This window comes from Podarcis filfolensis (genome assembly GCF_964270895.1).
Source record: "Podarcis filfolensis genome assembly, chromosome: 13".
Classification (NCBI taxonomy): Eukaryota; Metazoa; Chordata; class Lepidosauria; order Squamata; family Lacertidae; genus Podarcis; species Podarcis filfolensis.
This window is the reverse complement of record NC_139615.1, coordinates 5,091,150-5,115,725: the sequence shown is the minus strand read 5'-3', so window position 1 is coordinate 5,115,725 and position 24,576 is coordinate 5,091,150. Positions and strand designations below refer to the sequence as shown.

At 48.5% G+C, this 24,576-nt stretch overlaps 1 protein-coding gene across 1 annotated transcript in view; it reads left to right on the top strand.

Annotated features, from left to right (window-relative positions):
* The window catches only part of LOC310746781 (polyunsaturated fatty acid lipoxygenase ALOX15B-like), a 47,687-nt gene extending 27,768 nt beyond the window's left edge, over positions 1 to 19,919 (top strand). The window contains exons 9-16 of the mRNA XM_083580857.1: positions 2,245 to 2,417; positions 4,268 to 4,411; positions 7,563 to 7,766; positions 8,503 to 8,589; positions 10,873 to 11,042; positions 11,319 to 11,541; positions 15,099 to 15,269; positions 17,123 to 19,919. Coding sequence (XP_083436983.1) covers positions 2,245 to 2,417; positions 4,268 to 4,411; positions 7,563 to 7,766; positions 8,503 to 8,589; positions 10,873 to 11,042; positions 11,319 to 11,541; positions 15,099 to 15,269; positions 17,123 to 17,302 — 1,352 coding nt within the window. The 3' untranslated portion in view covers positions 17,303 to 19,919. The remainder of the gene's footprint in view (positions 1 to 2,244; positions 2,418 to 4,267; positions 4,412 to 7,562; positions 7,767 to 8,502; positions 8,590 to 10,872; positions 11,043 to 11,318; positions 11,542 to 15,098; positions 15,270 to 17,122) is intronic.
* Positions 19,920 to 24,576: the final 4,657 nt, after the last annotated feature.

Below are 24,576 nucleotides of genomic sequence, written 5' to 3'. Positions count from 1 at the left end.
GGGGTGGGACAGCATTGAGTGGTCAGAGGTAGAAGAGGGAGCAGACTGGGAAGAGATGATGTTGGAAGCTGAAGAGGCAACAGGGCTTAGTGAGCAGGAAGAGGATGTAGCAGAGAGCAGTTCAGAATCAGAGGCAGGAGTGGAGGGAGGCCAAGAGATGAGTCTGGCTGGTGAAGAGTCACGGGTGTCTCCCCCTCCTGCCGCAACAAGCTCCCTGTTGCGTTCTGAAGGCAAAGGAAAGGACTGGACCCTGATTATTAAAATAGACACTGGGCTTGGCCAGCAAGACTCTGGGCATAGCTGTCAACTTACAGATTTGAAAATAAGGGACCAGCAGCCTCGAAAATAAGGGATCAGCAGCCAAAATAAGGGATTTTGAGAGCACAGGTATGTTCAACTTCTGAGCCCCTCTGAGCCAAAGGCAGAAAGCCCAGCCCGCAGCCAAACGAAGCCTCAAGCGGTGATTCCCACAGCGCAGCAACCCGGCAAAGGGGATGCAGCAAGGAAAACCACCGTCACCTCTCTGCTGGGAAGCGCTGAGCAAAGGCGAGTCCCCAGGCAATGCGGCCGATTTGATCGGCACAAGGCATGCAAGCTCCACCCCCCAGTCGTTCTCAGACTCCTTATTGGGTGAGCAACGCAGCCAAGCAACCCAGTTGGAGCCTCCCTCCTCCCTGGCCAGCAGGGAGGGAGGGAGAGGAGCTGCTTCCTTTGAAACCCGGGAAATTTAAGGGACATCATCAATAAGGGACAGCAGCGGGACACAGCGCTGGGATAAGGGAGTTTCCCACCAAATAAGGGACGGTTGACAGCTATGACTCTGGGGGGAAGTGCCAATAGCCACTCCCTCGTCCAGGCCGTTTTATTAACAAAAGAACTCTTACACAGCGTTTGTAAGAACCAATCGGATTTCCTCTGAGCATTTCAAAAAATCACCACGTGGGGACAAAGTCAGTTCAAGAGGAATCCTTTTAACTACAAAGAAGTAATTTGAGCATGCATATATGTTTAGGCTAAATAAACAGGAATCAAGGAGGAATGCATTTAGCAAACCCGGAGGTCATAAACAGGCAGTAAACAGGAAAGGAAAGACAGGCATTTTTATCACCTCCATGTAAAACTCTGTTTCCTGGCCCTAAGATTAACAAAACCACATCAAAGCTACCTCCTATCTTTATGGCCCAGGATGCCTGGTGAAGCAACTGGTCTGTGTAAGTGACTTGTCAAGCCTAGAGAAAATGGGGCAGAGATGCAGAGGCTTGTGGGGTTGAATCAGAACTCATGTCAAATGACCCAAGCCCAGTCAAAGCAATGCTTTCATCGCCAACACAATGGCTTGCTTCATTTTTCATAATTCCTCATAGCAATCCCACCTGACCCCCACACTCCCCTCCCCGCTTGTCTCCCAGAACCAGAAGAGGCATGAAAAGGGCGGAGGAGTGGTTGGTTGGCTGCAGACAGGCCCAGTCTCCAATTACTCGGGGGAAATCCTACAGAGGAGGGAACTTAGGCGGCTGTTACGAGGCAGGGACCTTCAATCTTGGCAACTGCTTCATGGGGGCAAGAACTTCCGGAGCTGAGCTCCTGTGCTCATTATTCCTAACACTCCTGTGCAGATCCTGGGGATCCAGCGGAGAGGTGACGGTGGTTTTCCTTGCTGCATCCCCTTTGCCGGGTTGCTGCGCTGTGGGAACCACCGCTTGAGGCTTCGTTTGGCTGCTGGCTGGGCTTTCTGCCTTTGGCTGGGAGGGGCTCAGAAGTTGAACATACCTGTGCTCTGAAAATCCCTTATTTTGGCTGCTGATTCCTTATTTTCGAGGCTGCTGGTCCCTGATTTTCAAATCTGTAAGTTGACAGCTATGTTGCCAAGTGGAAAAAATTCCTACCAGGCCAACCTCAACGGCGACCAACCGAGGTCCATAGCAAGCTCAAGGACGAAAACCTTAAAGGGCCGGAGGGTGGGAAACAGGAGCAGCTGGAGGCAGCAAAAGAGGGAGATCCCCAGCCGCCCCTGCATTAAATAGGGCAGGCCACGCCCCCCGAGCCAGCCAATTGGCTGTCCAGGGGATGGTGCGTCCGGGGATTCCCTCAATTGCGCAGAGGCTGAGCGCCAGCCACCAGGCGCGTGCTGGGGGTGTGAAATCCGCAACACCATCTCCTTTGCAGGGCGGAAGTGGCTTTCTAAACGGCACTTCCCCAAACTTGGAGAGACACGTCTTTTAAGAAGTTTCTCTACGTCCCCAGAGTACGTTGCCGATCACTGGCAAGAAGACGCTTTCTTCGGCTCCCAGTATCTCAACGGCGTCAACCCCGTGGTGATCAAGAAATGCACCCAGATCCCAAGCAATTTCCCCGTGACCCAGGAGATGGTTGCCGCGTCTCTCGGGGCATCGACCACCCTGCAGGAGGAAATCCAGGTGACTCAATTCTTTCATTCCTTGCTTCTCCGAGTGAATAGCCGCTGCGTATTTCCACAGCAAAATAGGCTCCAAACTTGTCTCAAGAGGCGGCTGGGATGTCCCACCTGCCAAAGCTGGCTGCATCTTAGCAGCCAGAGAAAACATCTCCCATCCAAGGGGATGTGTGTTGCGTTCCAAAGGCAAGGAAGGATTGGACCCTGATTAATAAAATACACACGAGGCTTGGCCAGCAAGACTCTGGGAGGAAGTTCCAATAATAATCTGTCACACCCTGGCCCAGGTCCCTTTTATTAACAAAAGAGCTTTTAACACAGCACTTGTAAGAATCAATCAGATGTCCTCTGAGCATTTAAAAAAACCTACCACATGGGTACAGTGGTGCCTCACAAGACGAAAAGAATCCGTTCCGCGAGTCTCTTCGTCTTGCGGTTTTTTCGTCTTGCGAAGCAAGCCGCTTAGCGGATTAGCGCTATTAGCGGCTTAGCGGGCTTAGCGGATCAGCTGATTAGCGGCTTAGCGGATCAGCTGTTAAGCGGCTTAGCGGATCAGCTGTTAAGCGGCTTAGCGGATCAGCTGTTTAGCGGCTTGGGAAAAAGGGGGAGGGAAAGGGAAAAAAACCCCGCAGGAACTCGCAAGACATTTTCGTCTTGCGAAGCAAGCCCATAGGAAATTCGTTTTGCGAAGCACCTCCAAAACGGAAAACCCTTTCATCTAGCGGGTTTTCCGTCTTGCGAGGCATTCGTCTTACGGGGCAACACTGTACAAAGTTAGATCAGAGAAATCCTTTTAACTACAAAGACTACTTTGAGCATGCATACATGTTTGAGGCTAAATCAAACAGGAATCAAGGAGGAATGCATTTAGCAAAGCCCGGAGGTCATAAACAGGCAGTAAACAGGAAAGGAAGGACAGGTTGTATTTAACATCTCCTTGTGAACTCTCTTCCTGAACTCTCTTCCTGGCCCTAAGATTAAACGGCCTCAGTCCAGTATACCTGAAGGAGCGTCTCCACCTCCATCGTTCTGCCCGGACACTGAGGTCCAGCGCCGAGGGCCTTCTGGCGGTTCCCTTGCTACGAGAAGCCAAGTTACAGGGAACCAGGCAGAAGGCCTTCTCGGTAGTGGCACCCGCCCTGTGGAACGCCCTCCCACCAGATGTCAAAGAGAAGAATAACTACCAAACTTTTAGAAGACATCTGAAGGCAGCCCTCTTTAGGGAAGCTTTTAATGTTTAATAAGTTATTGTATTTTAGTGTTTTGTTGGAAGCCGCCCAGAGCAGCTGGGGAAACCCATCCAGATGGACGGGGTATAAATAATAAATTATTATTATTATTATTATTAGATTAACAAAACTAACAAACGCTACATCAAAGCTACCTCCTATCTTTATGACCCAGGATGCCTGGTGAAGCAACTGGTCTGTGTTTTAGAATGCTTATACGTGCCTGTCAGGCGTAGAAAATGGACAGTAGAGAACATGGACAGAGATGCAGAGGTTTGTGGGATTGAATCAGAACTCATGTCAAATGGCTCAAGCCCAGTCAAAGCAATGCTTTCATCGCTGACACAATGGCGTGCTCCATTTTTCATAATTCCTCATAGCAATCCCACCTGACCCCCACAATGTGGGCGACCTGCATCAGTGGCTACTGACCCTTTTGGGCTCAGGTAATGCTTTCAGGTTTCCCAGAAGAGGCCTCCGGTTGGCCACTGTGGCAGCAGGATGCAGGACCAGATGGGCCAGACTAGACTCTTACCTTCTCGCATTCTTATCACGCCGCTTTGGGCTAGCTTATTTCCATCGTGCAAACTAGCTCTCGTTTTTTCTTCTTCCCTGACCCTAAAAGAAAGGGAACGTTTACATTGTGGATTACAAGATCCTGCAGGGCATCCCGACGAACACGATTCAAGGGCAGCGGCAGTACATGGCAGACCCTCTCTGCCTCCTGTACCAGACACCTTCCGGGGAGCTCCTCCCCATAGCTATCCAGGTAAGCAGCCAGCCAGGTAAGCACAGCAGGGCGTCAGAATTGAGCCCATTGAAGCCCACTCCCTGACTCTCTGGCCGCAGCCTGGCCACAGGCCTTCCAATTCCTCCTCTGTTGCTTTAGGGTAAAGGTAGAGGGACCGCTGACCATTAGGTCCAGTCGCGGACGACTCTGGGGTTGTTGCACTCATCTCGCTTTATTGGCCTGGGCTTCCGATTGGCTGCAGGAGCTTCCTACAGCCAATCAGAAGCCACACTTTGGTTTCCGAACGTTTTGGAAGTTGAATGGACTTCCGGAATGGATTCGTTTGATTTCCAAGGTACGACTGTACTTGTTTCCCACAAGTGTGGAACCATTCAGACATGCATTCTCATACCTACTTTCTGAAGGTAAAGGTAAAGGGTAAAGGGACCCCTGACCATTAGGTCCAGTTGTGACTGACTCTGGGGTTGCGGCGCTCATCTCACTTTATTGGCCGAGGGAGCCGGTGTACAGCTTCCAGGTCATGTGGCCAGCATGACTAAGCCGCTTCTGGCGAACCAGAGCAGCGCATGGAAACGCCGTTTACCTTCCCGCCGGAGCGGTACCTATTTATCTACTTGCACTTTGACGTGCTTTCAAACTGCTAGGTTGGCAGGAGCTGGGACCGAGCAACGGGAGCTCACCCCGTCATGGGGATTCGAACCGCCGCCCTTCTGATCGGCAAGCCCTAGGCTCTGTGGTTTAACCCACAGCGCCACCCGCATCCCTTGCTTTATGGTAGAGGTTGGCCACTGGCGTCCCGTGGCCAAATTGGTCCCATCAGCCGGAGGAACCGCGTGGAATAAGTAAGATGGTGAGAGGAAGGCTTTCAAAGACAAGAAGAAACGCTTCTCTCCAAAACGTCTCCTTTCCTCCTCCTTTTGCTCATGCATACCTTTCTTTCTCTCTCAGGCCTCAAAACAATATGATACCAAACAGCCATGGCTTTCCTCAAAGGATTGTGAAAGCTGTACAGTGGTACCTCGGGTTAAGAACTTAATTCGTTCCAGAGGTCCATTCTTAACCTGAAACTGTTCTTAACCTGAGGTACCAGTTTAGCTAATGGGGCCTCCCGCTGCCACCACCGCGCGATTTCTGTTCTCATCCTGAAGCAAAGTTCTTAACCCGAGGTACTATTTCTGGGTTAGCGGGGTCTGTAACCTGAAGCGTCTGCAACCCGAGGTACCACTGTAGTTTGTTAAGGATGCTGTGAATTGTGAAGAGACGCCTATTCCCCTCGCAGAGATACAATTCTCAGAGTGGCTTGACAACCAATCCCTCTTGGGATTTGTAGTGGGGTCTCCCGACCACTCTCAGCACCTTTAGCAAACTACAGCTCCCAGAATCCTTTGGGGGAAGACATGGCTGTTTAAAGGGGTCCTGTAGCGCTTGAATGGAATGTGGCCTCAGCCTCCTCCGTATTTGTTTTTTTTTATATAATATATTTATTAAAGTTTAGGAATTTATATAAAACAGAATAAACAGAACAGTAAAAACAAAAACAATAACAATACATACAATCCAAAAAAGAAAGAACACACATACAAAACAGGTATAATTTCCTTCCCTTATATTCATAAAACTTACTTTCCCGACCTCCTCATACCTCCCCTTTCTGTATTCCATTCTCTAATTAAGTCAATTCAGCAAATCCTTTCCCTAATTTCTATGTACTTTTTAACCTTTCTTTTCTTAATCACATAATCATTACAGCTTTTAACTCCTTAATTTCAAAATCAACATCGTTCTAGCCTTCAATAATTTTGCAATGTTTCTTAAGATAGTCCTTAAATTTCTTCCAATCTTCTTCCGCCGTCTCTTTTCCCTGGTCTCGGATTCTGCCGGTCATTTCTGCCAGTCCCATATAGTCTATCACTTTCATCTGCCATTCTTCCAAGGTGGGTAGATCTTGTGTCTTCCAATACTTTGCGATGAGTATTCTTGCTGCTGTTGTAGCATACATAAAAAATGTTCTGTCCTTCTTTGGCACCAATTGGCCGACCATACCCAGGAGAAAGGCCTCTGGTTTCTTCAGGAAGGTATATTTAAATACCTTTTTCATTTCATTATAAATCATTTCCCAGAAAGCCTTAATCCTTGGGCAAGTCCACCAAAGGTGAAAGAATGTACCTTCAGTCTCTTTACATTTCCAACACTTATTATCAGGCAAGTGGTAAATTTTTGCGAGCTTGACTGGAGTCATGTACCACCTATAAATCATTTTCATAATATTTTCTTTCAAGGCATTACATGCCGTAAATTTCATACCGGTGGTCCACAACCGTTCCCAGTCCTCAAACATAATGTTATGACCAATATCTTGTGCCCACTTGATCATAGCTGATTTAACTATTTCATCCTGTGTATTCCATTCCAACAGCAAGTTATACATTTTTGACAAATTCTTAGTTTTGGAGTCTAATAATTCTGTCTCCAGTTTTGATTTTTCCACCTGGAAGCCAATTTTCCTGTCTGACTTAAAGACCTCCATTATTTGGTAGTAATGGAGCCAATCTCTCACTTTATCTTTCAATTTCTCATAACTCTGCAATTTCATTACATCCCCTTCTTGTTCCAAAATTTCCCAATATTTCGGCCATTTAGACTCCATATTAAGTTTTTTCACAGCCTTTGCCTCCATTGGGGACAACCACCTGGGAGTTTTGTTCTCCAGCAGGTCTTTATACCTAATCCAGACATTACACAGTGCTTTCCTGACAATATGGTTTTTAAAAGCTTTATGAGCTTTGACCTTGTCGTACCACAAATATGCATGCCACCCAAAAGTATTATTGAACCCTTCTAGATCCAAGATCTCTGTGATTCATAATAAAGTTTAAAATCTGGCAGGGCAAATCCCCCCCTTTCTTTTGCATCAGTTAATATCTTAAATTTTATCCTGGGCTTTTTGCCCTGCCAGACAAATTTGCCTCCTCCGTATTTGAGGCTGCTGGCAGTGGAGAGGTTTGGCTTCCCCCAACATAAACACAACGTGCTCTGGCAAAGAAAGTAGCCACTTTGGCTCGAACCCCAAACCTGCTGGAGGGGGAGCATTTCCCAACCTGCTGCCCCACCCTCTCTCCTCAGCCACCCCAACCACCCCATCACCAGCTCCTCTCCTTCTTTCCCTCAGCTGAGACAAACTCCAGGCCCCAACAACCCCATCTTCCTCCCCAGCGACTCCGTGTGGGACTGGACCCTGGCTAAGATGTGGGTCCGCAACGCCGACTTCCACGTCCACCAGAACATCTCCCACCTGCTCCAGACGCACCTGGTGGCCGAGGTTTTTGCTATCTGCACTCTGAGGCACCTGCCGTTGTGCCACCCGGTCTTCAAGGTACGTTGGCGGTGAGGGTAGGGGAAGGAACAGCGTCCGGCCCGAGGGTCACATTAGGGTTCGAACAGCCAAGCGAGGAGAAGCAAGGAAAAGGTTTCGCTGGACACCCCCTCCTGCCATTGCAGCAGCCCCTGGGAAACCCAAAGGTTGAACAGAAGCGACTCCATCTTGGAAAGCTGGCGGGATGAGGGTGGAGGGGGTTACCGCTGCCTGAGGGCGAAGGACAAGAATCTGTGCCCCGCGAAAGGATCTTTTTTGCCGCAAGGCTGGGCCTGTTTTACTCGTGAGTCGAGCACAGCCCAGTAGCTTTTTGTGTTGTGACTTGTCGAGATGTTTGCAATCGCGCTGCCTGGTTTTGGGACTGAAAGGGAGTGGGATCCAGTGCCTTGGCTGGAGGTTCGGCTGCGTGACTTTCAAGTCTCTCTCCAGGCCAAGGATTCCAACAGTGTTATGTACTGAAGTTCTCACCCTGGGCCAGCAGGGGGATACTGTAGATAGTTTTCACTCTGGTCCACATATGCAAATAAGGGATTGAAAGTGATGTTCAGTGATTGGATAGTTACAGAACACGGTTACTGTTGTGTTCTAGTGGAGCTCTATATAAGCAGGCTGGCTGAACCCTCCAGTTCAGTTCTGTTCTGGCCTATGAATAAACAAGAGCTGTTTGAAGAATCGCTGTGTCGTCTGATATGTTCACCCACAACTTAACAAACAGGTTTTCTTTCCCGCCTTGCAGCTCCTGATCCCACACTTCCGATACACCCTCCAGATCAACGCTTTGGCCAGGGTCAGGCTCATCATGGAAGGCGGGATGATGGACCTGGTAAGAGAGAGAGAGAAGGCCCCTTTCCCCCTTTTAAGTTTGCTTGTCTGTCTGGTGCATCAAAGGCGGAGCTTAGCTGCTGTGCATCTGGGGGCGGGGCCATGGGGGCGGGGCTAGCGTCCCAGGGGGGCGCCATGGCGAGCATCCCAGGGGGCGAGACGCCCATGGCGGGTTGCTTCCTGGGCGAGGAAAGAGGGAGCTACACCGCTTTGCCAACAGCCTTCCTCCCTGTTGGAATCTCCGTTCTTTCTGCCGAGCTGATAAAGCTCATCTTCCGGAATCGCCTCCGACGTGATTAACGACCTGAGCCTTTGATGAGGCCTCCAAGCACGTTCCCATTATGCAGAGAATCAAAAGAGCACGCGGAAGTGATGAGATTTATGGCTACATCGCTATGCTTTGTTTTCTAAGCTACGCAGACAGAAAAGAAATCATCCTCTCTCTGTGGAGCAGAGAGCAACTGAACAACAAAGGAACAGGAAACCGTCTCCTGTCTTCCGTGCGGCTTCCAACAGCCTGGAATGTCTCTGGAATGTAAACAGAGTCTTGTGACTCCAAAGCACTGCACAGTGGCAAACAGAAACTAACACTCCCTTCCCTCTTCCTTTTGGCAGCTCGGGGGGAGGCTTCCCCCCCCCAGGAAGCAGCCTGGGAGCGGGGGCCAATGGCGCGCCACCCGCCTGCGACTCCCAAGCCTCCCCCAAGCTCTCAAAATGAAGGGGGAGGGGGAGGCAAGGCCGCCGGCAAGGCAGTGCAACTCTGCCCCTTCCCACGACAGCTTGGGGTAGGCTTGGGAGTCGTGGGTGGGTGGCGTGCCGAATGTAAACCTCCCCCCCCCAGTGATGACACCCAGGGCATACGCCCCCCACCTCACCCCCTCCTTTGACCCTGTGGTGCATCCTCCTGCCTGCTCTCAGAGATGGATTTTGAGACCCGAATGAGAATGTGCATCCTTCTGCTTTAGCTTTTGGCACCACAGCCAGATTAGCTGCCCCACCCCCCCACCCCAATTGCACAAATAAGCAAGCAATGGGAGAGATGTCCATGCAGAAAATGCTGTCTGCAGTTCGGCAGGTTTTCTTTGAAATCTGCGCCCGAAGGGTCAAATTCGGAAATGTATCTCAAGTTGTTCTTCAACTTGGACATTTTTGAACATGGAATCTTAAATCTCACGCACCTAAATGTGTCACACCAGAATCCAGCATCGTCCGTGGCTGAGAACTTTGTAGCAACAACAACAACAACATATAATATAAAAATTTGCCTCACCCTCTCATCACTATCCTTGGATCTGAAAGGAGAGGAAAAGTGAAACAAACAACCCAAAATCAGTGTGCTAATTTCCACTTTTTAGTGTCTGGTCCCCACATCCCCTTAGAGAGCCAGTGTGGTGCAGTGGTTAAGAGCGGTGGACTTGTAATCTGGGGAACTGGGTTCGCGTCTCCGCTCCTCCCCATGCAGCTGCTGGGTGACCTTGGGCCAGTCACACTTCTCTGAAGTCTCTCAGCCCCACTCACCTCACAGAGTGTTTGTTGTGGGGGAGGAAGGGAAAGGAGAATGTTAGCCGCTTTGAGACTCCTTAAAGGGAGTGAAAGGCGGGATATCAAATCCAAACTCCTCTTCTTCTTCTTCTTCTTCTTCTTCTTCTTCTTCTTCTTCTTCTTCTTCTTCTTCTTCTTCTTCTTCTTCTTCTCACCCCAGCCTCCCATCTAAATCCGTCGGTGTCCGTAATTCAGAATACTGATATAGATAAAACATTCCATGTTTTATCTTTAGAATGAGAAAGGCTTGCTTGCAAATTTATTTTGCTGTGGAATTTATTTCACCTGCCCCCTAAGGCTGAACCCGACAACCCTTCTCCTTCAGTATCGTCATCTAGAAAAGCGGCACACAATTTGGAAATGGAACGAAATATACAGTGGTACCTCTGGTTGCGAACGGGATCCGTTCCGGAGGCCCGTTCGCAACATGAAAAGAGTGCAATCCGCAGCGGCGCATCTGTGTACACTGGGTTGCAATTCGCTGCTTCTGTGCATGCGCGTGACATCATTTTGTGCTTCTGTGCATGTGCGAGCAGCGGAAACCAGAACTAACCCTTTCCAGTACTCCCGGCTCGCCGCAGGACATAACCTGAAAGAACGTAACATGAAGCAACCGTAACATGAGATATGACTGTAATGACCTGGTTTTCTCGCAATGCAGGGAGCTTGAAGATAACGCCTTTTCTCCCTGTCCTGTCCCACCCTTCAAATACTCACGTCTGACTGTTTTCCCCACCCCCAGGCTACCTCAGCAGGCTACAAAGGAATTGTGCCCATTGTGGGGAAAGGAACCTACAGCATGGCTTACGCCTCCCTCTGCCTCCCTGACGACATTGAGGCCCGCGGGGTCGCCTCCGTCACAAACTACCACTACCGGGACGATGGGCTGAAGATTTGGGCCGCCATAGAGAGGTGACGCCACCAGGCCTGCCTGATGGGAGCTGTAAACACCTAGAGCAGCCTTTCTCAACCGGTGGGTCCCCAGATGTTGTTGAACTACAACTCCCATCACCCCTAGCTAGCAAGGCCAGGGCTCAGGGATGATGGGAGTTGTAGTCCAACAACATCTGGGGACCCACAGGTTGAGAATCGCTGACCTAGAGGGAACCTGGTTGGGAGGTGGGGCAGCTGCCATCTTGGATTGACGCCTGGCAAGGCCTCCCAGCATGTACTTTCTTCATGTCCCAGGTTTGTGGCCAGCCTTGTCCTGTTCTACTACAAGAGTGATGACCGTGTCCAGAGCGACCCGGAACTCCAGGCCTGGATCCGAGAGATCTTCAAGGAAGCCTTCAAGAACAGGAAGACGTCCGGTGCCCCCTCGTCTCTGGAGACCATGGAGGAGCTGACCAAGTTCTTGACAATGGTGATCTTCACCTGCTCAGCGCAACACGCTGCTGTCAACTCTGGCCAGGTGAGAGGCCACACGTGCCGCATTTTTCGCTCTATAAGACGCACATGACCATAAGACGCACCTAGATTTAGGGGAGGAAAACAAGAGAAAAAATATTCTGAATCAAATGTTGTTGAAGAGGAAGGAGGAGGGAGGATCAGGCTAAGGCCTCACAGCAAGAGGCACTGCACAGCTCTCCCTCTTGCTGTGCTGGCTTCAGCGATAGCTGCAGAGCCTGCATTCGCTCCATAAGACGCACACACATTTTCCCCTTACTTTTTAGGAGGGAAAAAGTGCGTCTTATAGAGCGAAAAATACGGTGACTTCCTGTCCTCATCCACGCGACTGACTCCCCTCTTGAGCAGCAAAGCATAGATTTGGCCTCTTCTTGGGGAAATGCAGAAGATTCCTTTTGTCTCTTGAAATTATTATTTGTTATAAGAAAAAACTGCTCCTTTCCCCTTATGGGGTACCCAAGAGCCCGTAGAGAGTCCTTATGTAGATTCTCTGTCGGCAGGAGAAAATAACAGAGGCCGACCAGAGAATATTGAGAAGCAAAGCAGCTAGTAAGCCTGATCTTTATTCAAGGATTTGTTGCAACAGGGTCCCCACACACCCCACGCAGAGAGGGAGGAGAGGAACCCAGAACATTGGTGTGCAAGCCTTTTGAAATTGCCTCCCCTGTAGCCCAAGACCACCCCCCAAAACATCATACATACATCACAGAAGAAGGTGGTGTTGCTTCTCTCCTGTCTGCCAGGATACCTGATCATGCCTTACTTGATTGCCTTTTCTGGGTAGCCTGGCCTTTGAGATGGTAAATACTTAGTTCCAGAATCTCTTACTGAAATATACTCGGAGTCCTGTAGTGATTTCATGCTCTTTCTTGCAGCTTGTAAACAGTGATTGAATTGCCCCCCCCCCCCAACCTCAGGCTTTTATATACATTATTCACACAATGAGTCCCTTCTGATTGGCTGATTCTGCTTCCCTCCTGGAGCCTGATTGGTCTTTTCCTGCAAGCCAATCAGTTGTTGCATTCTAGGATCCTACTTGCCTATTGTTCTAGGATCCAAGCTTAGTACATAACACCTACGCATATTGATAGTTGTTGTTTAGTCATGTCCGTCTCTTTGTGACCCCCTGGACCAGAGCACACCAGGCACTCCTGTCTTCCACTGCCTCCCGCAGTTTGGTCAAACTCATGTTCATAGCTTCGAGAACACTGTCCCACCATCTCGTCCTCTGTCGTCCCCTTCTCCTTGTGCCCTCCATCTTTCCAGGGAGTCTTTTCTTCTCATGAGGTGGCCAAAGTATTGGAGCCTCAGCTTCAGGATCTGTCCTTCCAGTGAGCACTCAGGGCTGATTTCCTTCAGAATGGAGAGGTTTGATCTTCTTGCAGTCCATGGGACTCTCAAGAGTCTCCTCCAACACCATAATTCAAAAGCATCCATTCTTCAGCGATCAGCCTTCTTTATGGTCCAGCTCTCACTTCCATACATCACTACTGGGAAAACCATAGCTTTAACTATACGGACCTTTGTTGGCAAGGTGATATCTCTGCTTTTTAAAATGCCGTCTAGGTTTGTATTGATAGTATGCTCAGCTTTATATTGCTCAGCTTAACAGATACTTGCCAGGCTGTATTTGAAAAGGGACGTGTAAGCCCCTAAAGTCCAAAAACAATTGGAAAGCTTTTCCTTGCAAGGAAATATTTGAGGTCAATTTGGGAGAGTCAAAATAGCTTCAGGATACCATTTCAGACACGTGGTTTATATACTTATGTATGTGTTAGCCTTGTACATTTATGAACATTTATTTTATATATATAAGACCTTAGAATTCCTATAACATTATCCCTCAGCTGGGAAGGGAGACTTCCTGTTGCCTAACTGAGAGATCCCTGCCCCCTTCTGCTTTTTTAGTTTTTTTATTCATTTTATAACACCACTAAACAACACAAACAGAAAAACAAACAATACAAACAAATCCTTGTCTTATCCTTATTTTTTTTCTAAACATTGTTAGGTGAGCTTCCCCAAGTCCCCCCTTTCTGATTTTCATTTTACCTCATCTTTAGCAGTTTACATATATCATAATTTCTAGCCCTTTTTTAAAATCACCCTTACTTTTACCATAAAAATCTTCATATTTTATCACTTACAAATAATACTGTTTTAAAATACACTATCTTCTACTTCTAACCCTACAGCCTATATCCACTTCCAGAGCTATTCTAAGATTTAAATATTAACATATTTTTTTCAAATATTCTTTAAACTTCTTCCAATCTTCTTCCACCGTCTCTTCTCTCTGGTCTCGGAGTCACCCAGCCAGTTTGGCAAGTTCCATAGTCCATCATCTTCATCTGCCATTCTTCGATAGTTGGTAAATCTTGTTTCTTCCAATTCTTTGCTAGTAATATTCTCGCAGCTGTTGTGGCATACAGAAAAAAGTAACATCCTTTTTGGGGATTTCACCCCCCATCGAAAGCTGCATCTGAGAGCCCCTGCACCACCATCATATGGGGACTTCCGAACAGCTCCTGGAGCCAGCCAGAGCCAAGCGCTCCAGGCTGCTGAGACTGCCGCTGCTGCGTTTCCCGGGGACATTAGCAATAATAATAATAATAATAATTTATTATTTGTACCCCGCCCATCTGGCTGGGTTTCCCCAGCCACTCTGGGCAGCTTCCACAGAGACCAAAAATACACTAAAATGTCACACATTAAAAACTTCCCTGAACAGGGATGCCTTAAGATGTCTTCTGAATGTCAGGTAGTTGTTTATCGCTTTGACATCTGATGGGAGGGCGTTCCACAGGGTGGGCGCCACCACTGAGAAGGCCCTCTGCCTGGTTCCCTGTAGCTTTGCTTCTCGCAGGGAGGGAACCGCCAGAAGGCCCTCGGCGCTGGACCTCAGTGTCCGGGCAGAACGAAGGGGATGGAGACGTTCCTTCAGGTATACTGGGCCAAGGCCGTTTAGGGCTTTCAAGGTCAGCACCAACACTTTGAATTGTGCTCATAAACGTACTGGGAGCCAATGTAGGTCTTTCAAGACCGGTGTTATGTGGTCTTGGCGGCCGCCCCCAGTCACCAGTCTAGCTGCCGCATTCTGGATTAGTTGTAGTTTCCGGGTCACCTTCAAAGGTAGCCCCACGTAGAGCGCATTGCAGTAGTCTAAGCGGGAGATAACCAGAGCATGCACCACTCTGGCGAGACAGTCCGCGGGCAGGTAGGGTCTCAGCCTGCGTACCAGATGGAGTTGGTAGACAGCTGCCCTGGATACAGAATTGACCTGCGCCTCCATGGACAGCTGTGAGTCCAGAATGACTCCCAGGCTGCGCACCTGGTCCTTCAGGGGCACAGTTGCCCCATTCAGGACCAGGGAGTCCCCCACACCCGCCCAGCCCCTCTCCCCCAAAAACAGTACTTCTGTCTTGTCAGAAGTAGATGAAATCCAGGGACATTCCGGGGATGGAATTTATCCGGGGACTTATTCACAAATCTGGGGCCTGTCCCTGGGAAATGGGGACGTCTGGTAGCCCTGATTTAACTTGGTCCTTTTATTGCCCACAGTATGACTATGGCGCATGGATCCCCAACAGCCCGCCCTCCATGAGAAGACCCCCACCCACCATGAAGGGCACAGAGACCTTGGAGACCGTCCTGGAGACCCTCCCTAAGGTCAACACCACCTGCATCGCCCTCTGCTCCCTGTGGTTGCTAAGCAACGAGGCAGGAGACACGGTAAGGATTTGGAGTGAAGGAAGCACTCGGTTAGGTACCACATTTTCTGTGTCAAGAAACTTAGGGCCATATCTCCTTTCCAGTTCCTTGCCAGCAATAATCTAGCTGCGGCCGTGGCGTATAAAAATAACCTTTTCTAATCTTGTGGACTGTCCCCACAAAGGAGGATCGGATAAACAAATTAAGTGATTTTATAGGATTGGCCAAATCAACGGCAGGTGTAAGAAATCGATCTAACCAGAATTTGAGAAAGGAATGGCAATGTTTTGAGAATTATATGAAAAAAACTGGTCCAAAGGTAATGTGTTGGTATGCCTAGATAAAGTATGTAAAGAGAAATCACTCTAAAATAAAACTAACAATGGATAGATAATTATTAGTATGAAGACACAATGTAAAACAGACATTATTGTTTTGAGGATGTAAAGTTGAGGTAGAGGGAAGCCACGCAGGTGTATAATTTTTATTATTTGATGAATACAGGTTTTGAATTGGTAAATTTGTAATTGTAAGATTATGTATTTGTAGTTTTTTGTTTTGTTTGTGTTTTTTCATGAATAATAAAAACTTAATAATAATGATAATAAAAAGAAACTTAGAGCCAGATACACACCATATATTGAAAGCACATTCAATGCACCTTTAAAGCACATGACTTCCCTCAGATGATACAGAAAACTGTAGTTTGTTAAGGGTGCTGGGAATTGTAGCTCTGTGAGGGGAAAGCTCCATTTCCCAAGATTCTTTGAGGGAAGTCATGTCTTTAAATGTTGGTCAAATGTGTTCTGAATACAGACGTACCTTGGAAGTCAAATGGAATCCGTTCCGGAAGTCCGTTCGACTTCCAAAACATTCGGAAACCAAAGCGCAGCTTCTGATTGGCTGCAGGAAGCTCCTGCAGCCAATTGGAAGCCACGGAAGCCCCATCGGACGTTCAGCTTCCAAAAATAGTTCACAAACCAGAACACTCACTTCCGGGTTTGCGACGTTTGGGAACCAAAATGTTCGAGAACTAAGCTGTTCAACTTCCAAGGTATATGTTGTGGATCTGCCCTTAGCGCTCCATGTTTATATCTAAACCCTTGAATTTCAGCCTCAAAATGGAATTTTTGCAAAATTATTAGTCTAAAAAACAATTTCTTCTTTGGATTCTAATAAATTCCACAAAGAAAAGGTACACAAGAGAAAAAATGGATGAGAACCACAAACATTAAAATGCTTGTTTCCAAACTCCGTGAAGAATAATATCAGGCAATACTATCGAAACTCTTATTTCCCCCACAATCATTATACAATTGTTAATTAAAATGAATTATTGTGGGGAGAATAAGGGTTTCAACAGTATGTCTGGTGATTGCTTTAAATTAAGGTCCCTTACAAATTTGAATAATAGGATTGATAACTTTCAGATCTTACGAAGTCATAAAACACTCAAATCATTAACTCAAAGACACAAATCTATATATTTATTATTAGCTCACATCGGGGGGACTGCATTTAAGTACAGGCAGGAAACCTGTGGCCCTCCAGATGTTGTTAAACTCCAACTCCCATCATCTCCCAACCAGCATAGGCGGTGATCATGGATGATGGGAGTTGTAGTCAAGCAATATTTGATGAACCACCAGCTCAACATCCCTGCATTACAGCAGTCTACATTTGGCCTAGCAGTCCCATTAAAAAAACCATACGAGGACAAAAACTTGACTTTGTTGTGAATATTTCCAAATGTGGGGGTGTCCAGGGAGTTTTACATTTGTGTTTTAGGATTGCGAATATGAGAAGTTCACTGCAACTTAAATGGGAGTTTGAGGCACGATCTTCATCACTGATTTCTCCCGAATCTTTTCCAGAGACCTTTGGGCCACTATCCCGATGAACATTTCACTGAGGACGAGCCAAAGCGGCTCATTGTGGACTTCCAGAACGACCTGGCTAAGATTTCTGAGGAAATCAACGAGAGGAACAAGTCGTTACCCCTCCCCTACAACTACTTGAACCCGCCTCAGATCGAGAACAGCATCTCGATTTAGGTCTCGGGCGTGTTTAGCAACGTCAGCCTGATCTGCGTTACAAAGTCGGTCCGTCTTGTAACGATGCTAAGCTATATTACGAGTTGATTCCTCTCAAAAGTTCTTCTCCGGCTCAGAATGTAAAACGAGACACGGCAAGACCCTCTGTCTTCTGTATGTAGTGCACTAAGCATGTAGATGTTCGTCAGTGTTTAAGATTTTTCCGAACTCCTCTCTGGCTAATGTGAAGTTACATAAACTGAAAGGCACCTTCAAACTTTTTTTAACGGTAATTTTCGTTGAGACTCTCTTGTCGATTCTGTGAACTAAGGCTGCATCCACACGCCAGAAATCCAATGGGACTTACAATCTTTACATTTATAGGATTGCTTGCAAGTGATCGTAGAGTGTCCTCTCTATTCAATCGATTGCTTGCTACCAATGTGCCTACTGCTCCCTGTTCATGTCTAGAAAACCCTCTTTACCTATTCCAAGGTACGTTAGTTTGGGGAGGTAGGGTAAAGGTAAAGGGACCCCTCACCATTAGGTCCAGTCGCGGACGACTCTGGGGTTGCAGCGCTCATCTCGCTTTATTGGCTGAGGGAGCTGGCATAGTTTCCGGGTCATGTGGCCAGCATGACTAAGCCGCTTATGGTGAACCAGAGCAGTGCACGGAAACGCCGTTTACCTTCCCGCTGGAGTGGTACCTATTTATCTACTTGCACTTTGACGTGCTTTTGAACTGCTAGGTTGGCAGGAGCAGGGACCGAGCAACGGGAGCTCACCCCGTGACGGGGATTCGAACTGCCAACCTTCTGATCAGCAAGTCCTAGGCTCTGTGGTTTAACCCACAGCGCCACCCGCGTCCCGACAGTTTGGGGAGGAGGGGCAATTAAAATGTGCAAGGGGCTTTGTCTTGTGCCTGATGCCGGGAACTACAGTTCTTGGTGGAGACAATACAAAAAGGCACATACATGTCTGTTCCAGCATCATAACTTAGGAGAGAACTTTCAGACAGCAGATGAGCTTTACCCCAGAAGTCCTTCAAGAAAGCTGTTAAATGCCAAACTGAGCCGAGCCGATTCTGCCATGAGTTGGGGATAGTCGTCCTGGCTGTGAATGCTTAAACGACTGTAGGAAGAAGGCCCATCACTGGGAAGTCATTGTAGACCAGGAGTAGGCAAAGTTTTTGTGGCTTGGGCCTATTCACGGTCCCGCCGGTGCCGTAGTGGGCCGGAGTGCGCATGCGCATTTGCAAACACGATTTCCGGCGCTCCTTCCAGTGCGGCAGGGGTCCATGGGCCAGTTAAGCGACCCCCATGGGCTGCTCGTGGCCCATGGGCCTTAGGTTGCTGACCCCTGTTGTAAGACAGTCCACCAGAGCATAGCTGTCAACCGTCCCTTATTTGGCGGGAAACTCCCTTATCCCAGCGCCGTGCCCCGCTGCTGTCCCTTATTGATGATGTCCCTTAAATTTCCCGGGTTTCATGCTCGCCCGGCTCGGGAGGGAAGCAGCGGCTCGGGGTCCTCCGCCGCGAGAGAGAGAGAGAGCGCTGACGCCGTCGTCCTGGCGCAAGGAGTTCCATCGGCTTTTCCCCACCCGAGAGAGGGGTGGAGGGAGAGAGACTTTCGCCCACACCGCCCGCAAGCCCGGAGGCGGCAGCAGTGGTGGCAGCGGAGGTGGCGGCCTGAGGGAGGAGGAAGAGGAGGGGATGGGGAGGGACGCAGAAGGGCGGCGCTTCAACGGCCGCCGCGGCACCGCAACCACCTCATGCCGGATTGACAGCATCTGTCAATCCTACCAATGTATGTAACTCTTTACAGTAGCAAAATCCCTTATTTTGGCTGCTGATCCCTTATTTTCGAGGCTGCTGGTCCCTTATTTTCAAATCTGCAAGTTGACAGCCTATGCACCAGAGCAGCGCACTAACTTTCCTCTCAGATTTTCAGGCGCCTGGCTACTGGCCACAATGGCTATGCTCTGCTTCCACAGTAACTCTTCTGAATACCAGTTGCTGGAAACCACAGGAGGGGAGAGTATTGCGTGGTGAGTTCCCACCTCCCCGGAGGCAGCTGAGCGGCAAAAGAGGGAGATCCCCGGCCGCGCCTGCATTAAATAGTGCAGGCCACACCCCCTAGGCCAGCCGATTGGCTGGCCAAGGGATGACGCGGCCGAGGATTTCCTCAATCGTGCGGAGGCTGAGAGCCAGCCCCCGCACACATGGTGGGGGCGTGAAGCCCGCAACACCACCAACACCACCTCCTTTCTAGGTTGGAAGTGGCTTTATTGTGTTCGAATCCTGCTTGCGGGTCTTCCAGAGGCCTCTGGGTGGCCCCTGCGATAACAAAATGCTGCACCAAACTGGGGCATCAGCCTGACCCCACAAGGCTCTTCTTATGTTCTTAATGTACAATCAGTTGGCCTCAATGTTAACTTTCACAGGCTCTTCAAATAGCCCAGTTGGTTAGAGCGTGGTGCTGATAACGTCAAGGTCGCAGGTTCGATTCCCCATAAGGGACAGCTGCATATTCCTGCATCTGCAGGGGGTTGGTCTAGATGATCCGCAGGGTCCCTTCCAACTCTGATCTATGATTCTATGATATGTGACTCAATAAATAAAATAAGTGTACGAACACAGTCCTCTGCATACTGAATCCAAATGAAAATGAGGTGCATCCTTTCGGATCAGGGTGAGGCATTTCAAAGGGGCAGGGCTGAGATTGCCATCATGATTTCAGGGCCCAGTTGTATAGAGTCCAGGACACATTTCAGATTTAAAGCCAAACAGCCCCATGCATTTTAAGAGAAGCTTGTCATTGTTTCCTCTTTAGAAAAAGTCAATATAATACTTAACCATTAACCTGTAAGTGAAGGATTTGCATCTTACGATACGATAATCTTTATTGTCATTGTCCCATACAGAACAACGAAATTGAAAAAATCTACATCAGACATTCAAAAACCAACAAGCCTGCTATCCCAGATATTCCAGCCTGGTTAACCCCCTAAAAAATCTGATACCCCATAATTAAATACAATATACTCCTGCGCTTAAAACCAAAATCGCATTTGGATAAAAACTGTTTCTCAGGCGGCTAGTCCTAGTCTTTATAACCCTGTCCCTTCTTCTAGAAGGCAGAAGCTGAAAGAGATCATTTCCGGGGTGCGCACTATCCTGCGCTATCTCTGCAGCTTTCTTATGGCACCTGGAAGCATAGATTTGATCCAAGGTGGGAAGAGTGCACCCAATTATTCTCTCCACAACCCTGGACAGCATTGTTTTCCCCCAACCATGCAGCTCCCAAACCACACACACAGACCATAAGTTAATGTACATATACATATACTCTGGGTTCACAGAGGCCACTTCCATTCTTTGTCACTCCCTGTGTTGACAGAGAAATTGAGGCACTCCTAGTCACATGAGCTTTGGATGAATCAAAACCAAGCCGTGTGTGGGAATAGGGCTCAGCGCCCTAATTAACGATTAGGAGCAGGAGTAGTTAAGATGAAATCGTGCTGTGGGAGGCAGCAGAACAGCTAGGTTGGGTTGAGTGAGCCAGGCCACACATGAATCACAGCAACCTTTCCCAACCTGGTGCCCCTCCAAGTTTACTGGAATACAACTCCCACCAGCACCAGACAGAGCCATAGTCTGAAATATATGGAGGACACCTGGCTAGGATTTTCATTAAAGGGATGGTTCATCCATCCATCCATCCATCCATGGTCAGAGGCAACTTAGGAAAAAAACAAAATGACCTCATAGACCTGATTAGAAAGCAGGTATGCGGGTGGCACTGTGGGTTAAACCACAGAGCCTATGACTTGCCGATCAGAAGGTCGGCGGTTTGAATCCCCGCGTCGGGGTGAGCTCCCGTTGCTCGGTCCCAGCTCCTGCCAACCTAGCAGTTCGAAAGCACGTCAAAGTGCAAGTAGATAAATAGGTACCGCTCCAGCGGGAAGGTAAACGGCTTTTCCGTGCGCTGCTCTGGTTCGCCAGAAGCGGCTCAGTCATGCTGGCCACATGACCTGGAAGCTGTATGCTGGCTCCTTCGGCCAATAAAGCGAGATGAGTGCCGCAACCCCAGAGTCGGTCACGGCTGGACCTAGTGGTCATAGGTCCCTTTACCCTCTACCTTTATGGGAATGCATGTCTGAATGGTTCCACACTTTTGGGAAACAAGTACAGTCGTACCTTGGAAGTCGAACGAATCCATTCCGGAAGTCCGTTCAACGTCCAAAACGTTCGGAAACCAAAGCATGGCTCTGATTGGCTGCAGGAAGCTCCTGCAGCCAATCAGAAGCCCCGCCAGATGTTTGGCTTCCAAAAATTGTTCGCAAAGCAGAACAGTCACTTCCAGGTTTTGATCATTTGGAGCCAATTTGTTCGGGATCCAAGACGTTCAAGATCCAAAGTAAGACTGTACAGGCAACTCCCCACTTAGTCACGGGTTGTGATCTGAGGCACTGCATATTTAAGTGAAATTGTGTAGATTGAGAACACCATTCAAATAACCAAAAAGCACAAAACCACAGTTGCTCCTTCCCATCCTCCTTGCTCAAACTCCCAACTCTTCACTGGTCTCAAAGGTTGGTGCAAAGACTCCTGAGGTTGCACTTGCAAAGGCTTGTGGGATTGTTAGATACTATTTTTGCACCATTCTTGCGCTCTTTTAGGGCTGTTTCCCCCCTTTCATGCCACTTCCAGGTTTGCAGCATGCCTCCAATGGATGAAAATGGGGAGTTGCCTGTATCCCAAGGAGTCATCTAAGCTACCTTGACAGACAAGCTTTTCCTCCAGCTGCAGAAACTGAGCAGGAAATCGCCTGCTACATCACCCTCCATAGCCACCAGATGGTGCCACTGCCCCCCCTCCACTGCATGCCTCTTTTTCGTGTTTTCCAAACTGCTTAAAATTTGGGTATAGAGAGAGAAATGTCTCCCATTCCTGGCAAATGAACCCAGAGCAGGGATTCTTGGGGTACGCTCAGTTTGCTGAACGTACAGTAGCCCGAGAAAGCGCATGTACTGAGGCTAAGTTATCTTTCCACAACCGCCAACACTGATGCCGAAATCCAGCATCGCCTGAGCTCTGCGAGTGTGGCTTCTTTCTGATTGAAGTGCAGAGTGTTTGAGGACATTTGCAGGAAAACCAAAATGTGCTCGTTTTCAAAGCTATTGTACTACCAACCTTACTATACGCTTGTGGAACATGGACCCCTTATAAACGCTATTTCCAACTCCTCAAAAGATTCCAAAGTTGAAAATTTTTACACATCACTTGGGAAGACAGGCGAACTAATACCAGTGTACTGGAAGAAGCAAAGATCACCAGTGTCAAAGCAGTGATTCTTCAACATCAACTTTGCTGGACTGGTCATGTTGTGCGGATGCCTGATTATCGTCTTCCATAGCAACTACTCTATTCCAAACTTAAAAATGGAAAGCGTAATGCTGGTGGTCAACAAAAGAGGTTCAAAGACTGTCTCAAAGCAAACCTTAAAAAAATGCAGTATAAAACCAACAATTGGGAAACACTGGCCTGCGAGCACTCCAGTTGGAGAACAGCCTTTACCAAATATGTCATGGGCTTTGAAGACCCTCAAACTCAGGACGCAAGGGAGGAACGTGCTAAGAGGAAGGCACGCTTGGCAAATCCACACCGTGATCAGCTCCTGCCCGGAAACCAATGTCCCCACTGTGGAAGGACGTGTGGATCCAGAATTGGCCTCCACGGTCACTTACGGACTCATTGTTAAAACCGTGTTTATGGAAGACAATCTTACTCGGCTACAAGTGATCGCCAAAGAAGAAGACTAACCACAATGGCTACATTCTCCCTCCGTTGTCAGAAGCAGTAAACTGCGCACTATCGGGATTTCAAAGGCAGAATTGATTTCCGGAAGGCAGGCCCTGATCTTAGGCAAGTCAATCAAAAAATCGTGTTTTGGGGGTGCTTTGTCTTAAGAAAAGCTCAACAACTTTCGGGTCTTCCTGAAAACAGCTCTACAGGTTGGGTGGTTTCCTAAATAAAATCTCCTCTTAAAAAAAGCTCAACAGGCGTGTCCTGGTTTTTACTTTTTGAAACATGGCAACCCTAGAATGTTATTGTTGTTGTCGTTTAGTCATTTAGTCGTGTCCGACTCTTCGTGACCCTTGGACCAGAGCATGCCAGGCACTCCTGTCTTCCACTGCCTCCTGCAGTTTGGTCAAACTCATGCTGGTAGCTTCGAGAACACTGTCCAACCATCTCGTCCTCTGCTGTCCCCTTCTCCTTGCGCCCTCCATCTTTCCCAACATCAGGGTCTTTTCCAGGGAGTCTTCTCTTCTCATGAGGTGGCCAAAGTATTGGAGCCTCAGCTTCAGGATCTGTCCTTCCAGTGAGCACTCAGGGCTGATTTCCTTCAGAATGGAGAGGTTTGATCTTCTTGCAGTCCATGGGACTCTCAAGAGTCTCCTCCAGCAGCAGAATTCAAAACCATCAATTCTTTGGCGATCAGCCTTCTTTATGGTCCAGCTCTCACTTCATGGATCACTGCCTTGCCGTGGCGAAGGGGCTTGAATAACTCAGAGAAGCTATGAGCTATGACGTGCAGGGCCACCCAAGATGGACAGGTCATAGTGGAGAGTTTTGACCAAACGTGATCCACCTGGAGCAGGAACCGGCAAGCCACTCCAGTATCGCTGCTAAGAAAACCCCGTGGACAAAGACAACCCTAGGATAAGGTAAAGGTAAAGGGACCCCTGACCATTAGGTCCAGTTGTGACCGACTCTGGGGTTGCAGCACTCATCTCGCTTTACTGGCCGAGGGAGCCGGCGTACAGCTTCCGGGTCATGTGGCCAGCATGACTAAGCCGCTTTTGGCGAACCAGAGCAGCGCATGGAAACACGGTTTACCTTCCCGCCGGAGGAGTACCTATTTATCTACTTGCACTTTGACGTGCTTTCGAACTGCTAGGTGGGCAGGAGCAGGGACCGAGCAGCGGTAACTCACCCCGTCGTGGGGATTCGAACTGCCAACCTTCTGATTGGCAAGTCCTAGGCTCTGTGGTTTAACCCACAGCACCACCCGCGTCCCTTCAACCCTAGGCTAGCCATCTTCAAATATCAAGTCGCAAGAAAGGAGATTCAGACTAACATTAGGAGGAACTTCTCTGATGGTAAGAGCTGTTCGATAGTGGAGCGGACTCCCTGGAAAGGTGGCAAATTCTCCTCTTTTGGAGTTTTTGAAACAAGGGTTGGGTGGCTGTCTGTAGGGGGTCGTACGAGATGACATTTGACGGCACCTTC